Raw genomic sequence first — 11,436 nt, 5'->3', positions numbered from 1 at the left:
TTCCTGGTCGACGGTGGCATCCCATAGCGCTGTGCGACGGGGGGTGAGTGGCTTAGCCTCTCTGGGTGTCTCTTCCTCAAATCTGCCACGAGGGTAGTTGGTTGTGAAGATGAAGGGACGTGATGTGTGCGGAGAGCCTGGCACATCCTGAGAGCCCCGTAAACACTAGCAATGAGTATCACTCTCACTGCCCACGGTGGCTGACCTTGGGCGAGGTTCTCCAGCCCGGAACCTTCTCCTTTGTAAAGTGGGGGGAAGTGACAGGACGGCCGAAGTACCCTGCACCGCTGGAGGGCTCAGGGAACCTGTGTGGTGGTTCGCGAGGGCGGCCCCGCCGCCCAGCGCTGTCCTGAGACACTCACCGCGGAGGTTTTCTCGGAGCGGACGAGTGTGTCAATCGAGGAGCGAGGAATGTGATAGGTCCCGGCAGCTGGGGGAGCCGGAGCATATCTGGTATGTGTCTCTGGAATGATTTGGGGGCAATTCACCGAAGTTGGAACTTGAGCCGTGAACTGCCCGGGACAGAGAGATAGGGAGCTGTCCGAGCGCACACCCCCCGCAGGGGGACCTGGTGCGGGGGCGGGAGGCGGCTTACACGGCACAGCGCTGCTGCTCAGGCCCGCCCTGGAATGGCCGTGAACTTGTTGTTTTTCCACGTCATTTGCTCTCAAATGTGCTATCGGGCCAGGCGATGCTAACCCTGTGGCTGCAGGTCCCTCCTCGTAACAAGCGATTGTGTGTTCTTCAGAGGTGGCCACGGGGAGGAGGGGGCCCGGCCCGCGGAGGTGGGGGAAAGGGAAACAAACCGCTCCTTTACAGTGAGCTTGCGTGTCCCGGAGCCAGCTCCCCCCCAAAGCACATGCCATTTCTGGCCCTTGAAGGGGTTAAAAGGCCTCCTGGAGTCAAAAACAAGCAGGTGTCCCACCGTGCCAGATACGCCGCCTAAACCGCTTCCAGCTTTTTTTTTCCCCTTCTGCAACAAGTCTGTGATCAGCCACGGGACAGAGGAGCCAGCAGCCCGCCTGTGACAGGCATCAGGTTAGCTCGCTCCCACTTGGGTGGCGCGCCCAGGATATAAATCCAGGCTCGGGCCCCCGCCGCGGCTCCTCTCCCTGCACACTCAGGAGAGGGAGTTTCCTTGCGAAGACCTTTCCTTTATCTGAAGCCGCACAGCCCAGCGGGCTGCACTGACTTGTTGGAGGCAGCCGGAGGCAGCCCCACCGAGGAAGCCTGCTGGGGTGGCGGGGAGGGCAGGTGTCTGTAGCCCAGAGAAGGAGAAGGCCCTGGGGGGCCCCAGCCCCTGGCCTCGTCCCAGGGGAGGTCTCTAGCCACCATAGACCGCATCATGCGGGCCCCGGGGTGCTGCCGGCTCTGGTCCCGCTGGGCGCAGGTGACAGTGCTGCTTCTGCTGCTGGGGGTGCCCCTGAGAGGCCTGGCAGTGCCACCCATCCGCTACTCTCACGCTGGCATCTGCCCCAACGACATGAACCCCAACCTCTGGGTGGACGCCCAGAGCACCTGTAAGCGGGAGTGTGAGACGGACCAGGTGAGTGGGAATCCAGACGCCGGACGCGGACCACGTGAGTGTGTTAGTGGGGGCCGTGGGCTGGGGAGGCTCAGGAGCACCTGGCAGGGCCCAGGAACACAAAGGAAGTTGGGCCCCAGGCCGCATGGAGATACGTAGGGCGTGACGTCTGCCCGGGTCCGAGACCCCGATGAAGAGGTGGGTGTGATGTCCAAGCCCATCAGGGATGGCGAATCCTGGGATTCCCAGTCTCGTGTTTGCCGAAGGCTGCTCGGAGCCAGAACTAGGCCAGGCGTGTCGTGTGGTCTGGCCCAGCCCTTCAGCCCCCCATCAGCAGGTGAGAGCAGACCCTCAGGGCAGTGCAGCGAGCGGCACAAGGTCCTGTAGCCAGGGATGGGAGGGTGGGCATAGAAGCTGCGTGTCTCTGACAACGGAGTGAGGCCTCCAGGCCACCTGCCCAGGGGTTTGCACCCTGACCCGGAGATCAGACCAGGCTGATGGGGAGAGTAGGCAGGAACAGCTCTGAATAGACTCTCCGGTTGGCCCTGGGAGGGAAGCGGAGTCAGCTCCAACCTGCCAGCTTCCTCGGTCCTCCCTTCTGCTCTCATCAGAGCAGCCTGGGCCAAGCAGGGCAGGGCTGGGGTTAGAGCAATTCTCTCCCGGCTCCCGAGTCCAAGGGCCATTCCTGCCACTCCCCACAGGGGATGGAGAGCGTGCTGGTACCTAGCAGCTGCCTGGACAGAGGCGCTTCCTGCCGGCCTGGCCAGTTCCTAGGGCTCGGGGCTGGGCTGGGCTGGGCATCACCGGGGCACGGGAGAGACCCTGGTGCGTGCGGCCTTTTCCAAATGCATGGAATCTCCAGAAAAGCCCAAGATAGCCCTGCAGAGAGTGGCCTCTGCCCCATGGTGTCCAGGGGACAATTGTCAGACCGCTCGGGCCAGACGCTGCCAGTGAGCGATGGTGGTGACGGTGGAAGGGGAGATAAGGAGTGTGGAGGCAGAGCACCCCATTCAGCTGAGGTCACGCGGTTCACTGGCTACATTTGCAGGGCAGTCTGTTTCAGTGGCTCAGGCTGGCCTGATAAATCGGGTGGCGCGTGGGACAGGGAGACTCTGGCTGTCTTGGGGAAAAGGCACCCGTGTGGGGCTAGTGATTCATGAGCCTCTGGGTATATTCTGGGCCCTTAAGCAAAAACTGTTCTAAGAATTCCTCCTAGGTTCCCTGTGCTGAGACACCTGCCCCTGGTCTCTGAGGACCCAACCTTTCAGGGACATCGGGGTCCTAAAGGAGCTTCCTGGGCCAGTTCTTAAGGAATTTGATGACCCTCGGGCCAAGGAGCCGGGGCTCCTGTCTGTTCCCAGTCGCTCCTGCCCTCCAGCCCCCACTGGGTCTCTCACCCTCAGACCCCAGCTCCGAGATTCGCCCATCCCCGGACCAAAGCCTCGCCTGGTGTGGCCCAGAAGTCTATGCCAAGCAAGGGCTGCAAAACAAAGTCCCCATTCTGAGCCGAGAGGGGAAAACAGTAAACAGGTCAAGCGGGCAGGCTCCACACAGCTCCGGTGGGGGATTTTTTTCCCCCCTCTTAGCTGATGTGGAATGTCAAAGAGGCTGAAATAAAAGTCAGAACCGCAAGAGGCCAGCCCTAGTGGGGAGTAATTCACAGAGCCACTACCAGGGCGAAGGATTAGGACCGTTGCCCGCCTGCCCAGCGAGTACGATGTGTTATTGTCGAAAACACCACGTGAAGTCCTTGTTTGTGTCGGCCCCAGAGCATGTTGCTAATTTCGAGGAATTAAACTAATGCCTTATGTGGCTCCACAGAGAATCAGGGGGGATTACAGCCTAGTAAGTCCTCGCTGACGGCTTTGCTGACCTTTGCCACCCAAGGGGACTGTTTTCCTTGTTGATTTCCCCATGAAACGTCCCACACGTCGGAACTGAGCACCTGGGTCTGGCACAGCCCTCCGTGGTGAGACCTGGCGTCCTGGGCCTGTCCAGCCTGCCCCTCCCCTTGGCTTTGAGCGAATGCGGTCCCTTCACAGAGCTGTCGTTCCTGATGTGTGTGTGTGTGTGTGTGTGTGTGGCCGGCCTTGAACTTCTGCCCCGGAGGTGTCCGATTTTTCCTTCTTAGGGTTTGGTGTGACCTCTTCAATTCGGCCAGGGCGTCCTCACCCCAGTGGGAAAAAGACAGAAAGGCAGGCTTTTGTTCCAAACTAGACCTCAGAACCCCATCCACCTGGAGCTTGAAGCCCTTTTCTGCCACTTGCCGGCTCTATGGACTCGGGCGTCACTTCTCTGAGTCTCTGCCTTTTCATCTGTAAAATGGTAGTAAGAAAACTTCCCCTCCCAGAGGTACGTGGCCCGCCTCTTCTCACACTACTGGCTGTGTGACCTTGGGCAAGTTACCTAATCTCTCTGTGCCTCAGCTATCACTCCCTGCGAGGGGAGGATGATGATTGGGCCCACCTCCCGGGCTCGTGATGAGCCTAAGTCGGCAGGCAGAAACGTTGTTCTTCGTACCGCCCTGGCAGATAGCAGGTGCTATGGATACGCCAGCCACTCTTACTATCAGCACGTTTGGCTCACGGTAGGCAGTGAACAGATACCGGCTCCCTTCCACGGGAACCGTGGGGTAGGGGTGGGGGAAGCCTGTCCGCTCTTCCAGCTCGTCCTCACTCGGGCCTCTCGATCTGGCTCCCTCTGCAGGAGTGTGAGACCCCCGAGAAATGCTGCCCGAACGTGTGCGGGACCAAGAGCTGCGTGGCCGCCCGGTACATGGACGTGAGAGGCAAGAAGGGCCCGGTGGGCATGCCCAAGGAGGCCACGTGCGACCACTTCATGTGTCTGCAGCAGGGCTCCGAGTGTGACATCTGGGATGGCCAGCCCGTGTGCAAGTGCAAAGATCGTTGTGAGAAGGAGCCCAGTTTCACGTGTGCCTCCGACGGCCTCACCTACTATAACCGTTGCTACATGGATGCTGAGGCCTGTTCTAAGGGCATCACGCTGGCCGTCGTCACCTGCCGCCACCACTTCACCTGGCCCAACACCAGTCCCCTGCCGCCCGAGACCACCGTGCGCCCCACCACGGCCTCCCCGGAGACCCCCGGGCCGGATATGGTGGCCCCCGCTCTGCTCAACCACCCCGTGCACCAGTCGGTCACCGTGGGCGAGACGGTGAGCTTCCTCTGCGATGTGGTGGGCCGGCCCCGGCCCGAGATCACCTGGGAGAAGCAGCTGGAGGACCGGGAGAACGTGGTCATGCGGCCTAACCACGTGCGCGGCAACGTGGTGGTCACCAACATCGCCCAGCTGGTCATCTATAACGCCCAGCCCCAGGACGCTGGCATCTACACCTGCACGGCCCGGAATGCCGCCGGGGTCCTGAGGGCCGACTTCCCACTGTCAGTGGTCAGGGGGGGTCAGGCCGCGGCCACCTCGGAGAGCAGCCCCAATGGCACGGCCTTCCCCACGGCCGAGTGCCTGAAGCCCCCCGACAGCGAGGACTGTGGCGAGGAGCAGACCCGCTGGCACTTCGACGCGCAGGCCAACAACTGTGTCACCTTCACCTTTGGCCACTGCCACCGCAACCGCAACCACTTTGAGACCTACGAGGCCTGCATGCTGGCCTGCATGAGCGGGCCGCTGGCCGCGTGCAGCCTGCCCGCCCTGCAGGGGCCCTGCAAGGCCTACGCGCCTCGCTGGGCCTACAACAGCCAGACGGGCCAGTGCCAGTCCTTCGTGTACGGCGGCTGCGAGGGCAACAGCAACAACTTCGAGAGCCGCGAGGCCTGCGAGGAGTCCTGCCCCTTCCCGCGGGGGGACCAGCGCTGCCGGGCCTGCAAGCCCAGGCAGAAGCTCGTCACCAGCTTCTGTCGGAGCGACTTCGTCATCTTGGGCCGGGTGTCCGAGCTGACCGAGGAGCCCGACTCGGGTCGCGCCCTGGTGACCGTGGACGAGGTTCTAAAGGATGAGAAGATGGGCCTCAAGTTTCTGGGCCGGGAGCCGCTGGAAGTCACCCTGCTCCACGTGGACTGGACCTGCCCCTGCCCCAACGTGACGGTGGGCGAGACGCCGCTCATCATCATGGGCGAGGTGGACGGCGGCATGGCCATGCTGCGGCCTGACAGTTTCGTGGGAGCGTCCAGCAGCCGGCGGGTCAGGAAGCTTCGCGAGGTCATGCACAAGAAGACCTGCGACGTCCTCAAGGAGTTTCTGGGCTTGCACTGAAGCCCCGGCCCCTCCCCGGCCCCCTCCCTGGCCCTCGTCCACCCACCCGCCCCCGACGCCCCTTGGTCCAAAAGCTGGGCAAGGTCAGGTTAGACGGTCTTAGGCCAGCAGGGAAACAGCAATCGGTGAAAAACGGTGGAAAAAATGGCACCAGAGGTTCTTAGATCAACGAGTCTTTGGGTTCGGTAAGGGGCCCGTATTTTCTTTAGCTGAGGGGGACAAAAGGAGAAGCCTGTAGACGCACATGATTCCTGGTGACCAGTCTGCTTGTGTGGATGACCCTCTCTCTGCTGGCCAGCCCCCTCCGCTGGCTCCCCCTGTCCCCAGCTGGCTCCCAGCCAGGGGTCCGGAGAGGGCATCTGCACGGTGGTCACCGGAATCACGGAATGGATTGGTCTGCAAAAGGGGTAGGTGGGGAGAAAAGGAGGGCCCAGGGACTCGTTGGACAGATTCCCCACAGCCGCTATGGGCAGAGACTGCTTCACGTGAGGGCTTGTGGGAAGTGGGAAGGGCAAGGCATGGTCTGACCCGGCACACAGCTGGCCCTGAGGTGGCGGTCAGCCCGTGCCTCGGCCAAATTGGCTCTGTGGTCCCTGAGGCCACCGTGGCACCAGCAGAATACACGTGTTCCGTGTTTCTCCTTGGCTTTATTGATTGGTTTATTGACGGTCGATTTATGAATTCAGCTCTGTTCAGTCCAACTCAGTGGGCGCTTTGTGAACACTTGCTGGGTGCCAGGTGCTAGGGCACAGAGAGGTATTAGTCACCGCCCAGCTCCTAGCTGGCTGAACGTGAATGTCCAGATCCCAGGGCTCCCACCCCCACCCCCACCCGGCCCGAAGCAGACCCATGGCTGGCCCTCCCCATTTGCATCTGCCACTGGCTCCCTCGGACGGAAAGCAGATAGAAGCCCCAGGATCTGTCCTGGTGGGAAGGGAAATATAGGAAGAGGAAAAGTCGGGGTTGGGGGGAGTGGGTAAGTGAAAGACGAAGAAGGGAAGGAGGAGGGGAGACCGGCCTGGGAAAGAAAAGGAATGTTGCTCGATGCTTCCATCTGGTGGTGGCCTTGGGAGCTGCAGGGACCTGAGGAAAGCTCTAGGTGCAGCCCGGCAGGGCAGGTTTGGGGATGTGACAGCTTGTTGGTGACTTCTTGTTTCTGGACTTCCTGAACAGGACCAGCCACCCCCCCCCCCACCACCACCACCACACACTAAAGGACTTGAGAAAGCCACCGTCAGCTCTACATCTGCCCCCCATCCCTCCTCAGCCCTTCATTCTGTCCTGGCCCCTCCAAAGCTGAAGAAGGTCATTGTGGAGCCTTCCTCAAATGTAGGGAGGAAGATTCCAATTAAAAGCTCATAGTATCAAAAGCCCTTCTTGTGTGATTTGTTTGGGTTAATGTGTGTGGGTGGGGGGGTAGTGTCATTTGCTCCGGTGACCTTGCAGGAGGGAAGTCTGGCCAACGGGACCATATATGGGTGACAGAGGGACACTAACATTCGCCCCACTTTGGAGCTCTGAGGCTCCTTAAATGCGGTGCTCACCGCAGCTCAGGAAAGCTGAGGCCAGAGAGGCCAGGTGACTTACCCAGGAAGATAGGGGGCTTAGGCCCGGATGTTCGGACTTAGGTCCCAGGCTCCCTGCCCGTCACGACAGCATGGCGGGCCAGGGGCAGACTCCACTGATGGTGTCGCGTTTGGAGGCACGATGTTGGAGGAGATGTGGGTGGGGCAGGAAGAGGCAGGCTGCCCAGCTGTGGCTCCCTAGGGGGCCTCTGGGTGAGTCCGGGTCCCAAAGCCCTACGTGTGCTCAGAGCACAACGCTCTGTTCCCAAAATGGGGACAGCAGCACCTTTGGTGTCGGGTGCCTGTGGCTATTCCCTGTCCTGGGAGTTGTGGCCGTGGCACGCCCCACATCTCGTCTGTCCCTGAGGCTGTGAGCCGGCCGAGCACCAGGGACCCCTGCCCCCTTTCCACTTCCCCAGGGGGTCTTCCGGGAGGAATCCACACCCAGTCCCATCCAGCCTGGCCAGGTCTAGCCCATCCCTCCTTAGAGATAATTCCTGCAGGAAGGAGGAGGCCGGGATCGGGAGACAAGCTGTTCCCCGACAGAGAAGAGAGGCCAGAGGAGTGGGGGCTTCTCAGGTCACCTTGGGGAAGATGCTAGGCACAACACTTAGCCACCAAGGAGGTGTGAGCACTAACCCCAGGCTCCCTCCCTGCTTGGGTCAGGGAACCAGGGAGGTAGGGGAGGACTCAGCTCGTCACCTGCCCTCAGCAGTTTGGGGACGTTCTGCTGCACCTGCTTCTAGGCGGGGGTGCCCCAATAAATGACACACTGCCTTAGAGCTTGAGGGGTCAAGTGTCCACATGCTAGCACCTGTCACCTCCCTTCTCCCCGCCCCCTCCCTTGCACGGATATGGGGCCTGAGCCCTAGTGGCTGCCTGGTGGAGGTGTGACATTCAGGGGACACCAATTTCAGATCCACCTAGGTCTGAATGTGGGCTCTGACACTTTCCTGGTGCCTCTCGGAACCTCAGTTTCCTCATCTGTAAAACAGAGGGTGATAAGTGCACTTCCTGGAGACTTGGGGAGCTTGACCCTGTTAACCTTGCCAAACCGGGAGAAGGAGTCTGGCACAGATGGCTGTCCCCGGGCCTCCTCCTTGCCCTCAGCAGCCCCCTGGCCAAGAGCAGGCCCCCGGGACCTAAAGCCCTCGCCGCATCCTGTGGGGCCTGGGGTTTCACGGATGCAGTGAACATACAGCTTCAAATATTTTATTCTGTTGCTCACAGAGCACATTCAAACTGATCATCCCTCATGGGCTGATGTGGGGTTCAGAAACTATAGGCACTTAGGGAACGGGCATCTATTATAATTTTGGTCCTACGACATGGCATTCAGTTTTTCGTCCTCGAAACCAAGCCTGAGTCTCTGATCTCCGTTGCTCAAGTGTTAGCCAGTAACTGACCTCCGATAGGTGCTCAGTAGAGCTTGAGCTAAATTCCCGGGGCCTGGTTGCCAGGTAAACTGGGGAGGCTCCCCAGCTGGGGCCCAGGACACAGTGAAGCGGGTGTGGGGGGGGGGTGTCGGGGGACTGAGCTCTCCTCCAGCTCCGAGGCCAGACTCACCTGCCCCCCTGTCTACACTGGACACTCGCTCCTTCCCTCCTTGCATCCGTTGGCTCCCCTCCCCACCCTCCCTGCTCCAGTCCATCTCTCTGTTCGCCTCTTCAGAGGCCTGGTCTGGCGCCGGCTGTCTCCGGACCAGCCTGAGGCCTCTGGGGCAGGACAGCTTGGCTTTTTCCACCCTCCGCCTCCCCCAGCACCTCCAGCCTCCTAGGACACTCTGCTCCATTGTCTGGCCAGCTGCTCCATAGTCTGATGTCACCCCCTGGACAGTGGGGCCAGAGAGCAGGGACCAGGGGCGGAACCTGAGGAAGAAAAGGGAGAACAAACACACAGCCACATGGTGATTTCCTTTGGGGGGGGGGGGGGACGCGGCGGGGGGAGAACGCGTGGTCGCCAACGGTCCTGTTGTAACAGCAGCACCGAGCGGGCGCTCAGACACCGTTTCTTGTTGCCTCCGCCACAACCGTACAGGACAGAGCCCTGCTCTGCGGGCGGGAAAACTGAGGCTGGAGGGGGCCCGAGACTTGCCCACAGTCGCCCAGCCGCTACGTGGCAGAGTCGGGACTCGAATGTAGGCCATCTGCTTCTCGCAGTGTAGGACACGCATCCAGCGCGTCGGCCACACGCGCACGCGCACAGACGGCCCGCTCTTACGACGTGCCACGTGCCACGGTACTTCTATCACACACCTAAGCAGTCGTGGCCGGCATTCCTGAGCGAGACATCGGCCTTGCGCCTACTCGTCCTCCGAGACTCAGCTCCGCTGTCCCCCTTTGCGCTTGTACCATCCAGGCCAGAAGCACTGCTTGGGGGCCCTCCCGAGGCTCGTGGGGGGGGGGGGGGGGTGCCCAGCACCCAGGGCTCGCCAGGGATTTGCTGGATGAACAAAGGGTCCCGGGGCCAAGGGCCACGAGGTGCACCAGAAGGCTCCAGGGCTGGGGAGGGGCTTCTCTGGGGTCTTCCCTGCTTTTTCCCAACTCCACTTCCCGATACCACTGCCTCCTTCCCCTCCTTTTCCTCCCTCTCCTCTCCCTCTTCTTCCTTCTCTTCCTCTTTCCCCTCCCTCCCCTCCTCCTCCCCCTCCCCTTCCTCCTCCTCCTTCCACCGCCTCAAGGAGGCTGAAGTCTCTCTCCTGCTCTGGGAATGTGTGATTAATATAGGCAGGATGGGTGGTAGGGTTCCTGGGTCCTATTCTTGGCTGTGGCCTCATTCTGGAATGTGCCCTGAGGTCAAGTGACACTCATCTCTTGGGCTGAGGAAGGAAGAATAACCCTCCAGCTGGCATTCTCCGGAGGGAGAGGGAAGGGCAGGCAGGTGGGCAGGCCCACCACCCCTCTCCTTCCCGCCTCTCTGGCTCCTGAGCTCTTCAGCATTTCTATTTCAGGGTTGAGTAGGAATCTCTGTGTCCGCCTCCCGGATTACCCCAGGACAGGACTATTGGCATCCCAGTCTCCCGCAACACCCTGGCCACCCTCAACCCCACTCAGGTGAAGGGAAGACAGGACTCAGCTCCAACATCTCCTAGACCGGACCCTCCTGGAGGTGGGACCTCTTTCCAGCACGTCTGTCGGGGGGGGGGGGTGTGCTTGGTTGTTCCCTGCCCTTCTCAAGTCTTAATGTTACCAGAGACTTGACAGGATGTGAAGATGTACCCATCCTGATCATTCGTTTGCGGTCTTGGTGTGAAGGATGCACCCCGTTCTGTCTGAAGATGGGAACTGTTTTGTCTCCTTTCTGTGTGGGCAGCCAGGAAACAGGGGGGACTGGGGCATTGGCAGGGACCCTCAGCAAGAGAGAAGCACAGCCCCCCCAAAGAGGGAAGGGACGCTTAACTGATGACAGCTCGGATCAGGCACTTTATTGTTTTTTTTTTTTTTTTTTTTTTTAGTTTATTTATTTTGGGGGGGTGTGAGTGGGGGAGGGGCAGAGAGAGAGAGAGAGAGAGGGAGAGAGAGACACTCTAGGTTGTGCGGTTGGGGACCAGCAAGCAGACACAGAACGTAGTAATGTAGTCGAGGCGGGAACCTCTGGGACATTCACGAAGGCTCTAAGAGTGTTTCTCCAGCCTTCGTTCCTGGCCTCGACACCTCAGAGCGGGGAGCTGAGCTCTTACTGACTTCCTATTTCAAGCACTATCCCACATCTCAATGCACCACAGGGGCCAACAGAATAAAAGGGGATAATAGCCCTGGAGTCTTGATGTGACCAAATAACTCAGATTCAGAGCGGTCCTTAACAATCATCGTAACCAACGGTTTCACCTTATGACCCTAATAAGAGGAGAAAGCTGGTGTTCATGGTTGAGCGCAACACAGCTTTCGTGAGACTTGCACAGACGGTGACTCGTCCCCGCCCCAGAAGGTGGGTGCCCTTTAGCAATCAGATGCCCCTTTACCATGACTAATAGCTAACAGCACCTAATATGTGCTCATACAGTATCTCCTTGAATCTTCACAACCCTGTGAGGTGGTGATTACTTACCACGATTTTGGAGACAATGACGTTGGGGGTCAGAGAGATTGAATGGATTGCCCACGGCCCCCTGGCCAGGCA

General features: G+C 60.1%; 1 protein-coding gene and 1 long non-coding RNA gene across 2 annotated transcripts; both read left to right on the top strand.

Annotated features, from left to right (window-relative positions):
• The first annotated feature begins 471 nt into the window (after positions 1–471).
• WFIKKN2 (WAP, follistatin/kazal, immunoglobulin, kunitz and netrin domain containing 2) lies at positions 472–7,122 on the top strand. The gene is made up of 2 exons (XM_003996686.6): positions 472–1,546; positions 4,232–7,122. The coding sequence occupies exons 1-2, from the start codon at positions 1,346–1,348 to the stop codon at positions 5,750–5,752; spliced, it is 1,722 nt and encodes a 573-aa protein (XP_003996735.2). The 5' UTR covers positions 472–1,345; the 3' UTR covers positions 5,753–7,122.
• A 1,793-nt stretch (positions 7,123–8,915) lies between these two features.
• LOC123381930 lies at positions 8,916–10,784 on the top strand. The gene is made up of 3 exons (XR_006589544.1): positions 8,916–9,223; positions 9,355–9,555; positions 10,268–10,784. It is a non-coding gene; the product is annotated as an uncharacterized LOC123381930 (long non-coding RNA).
• Positions 10,785–11,436: the final 652 nt, after the last annotated feature.

The sequence above is a fragment of the Felis catus genome, chromosome E1 (assembly GCF_018350175.1).
Source record: "Felis catus isolate Fca126 chromosome E1, F.catus_Fca126_mat1.0, whole genome shotgun sequence".
Lineage (NCBI taxonomy): Eukaryota > Metazoa > Chordata > Mammalia > Carnivora > Felidae > Felis > Felis catus.
Note: the sequence above shows the minus strand (reverse complement) of the source record. Positions and strands in the feature narration are given on the sequence as shown.

What these genes read in the sequence shown, in the direction of transcription:
- WFIKKN2 (XM_003996686.6), top strand. Translation starts at nt 1,346, where the DNA reads ATGCGGGCCCCGGGGTGCTGCCGGCTCTGGTCCCGCTGGGCGCAGGTG. An exon ending in GGGAGTGTGAGACGGACCAG is followed by an intron (nt 1,547 to 4,231) that starts GTGAGTGGGAAT and finishes CTCCCTCTGCAG; the next exon opens with GAGTGTGAGACCCCCGAGAA.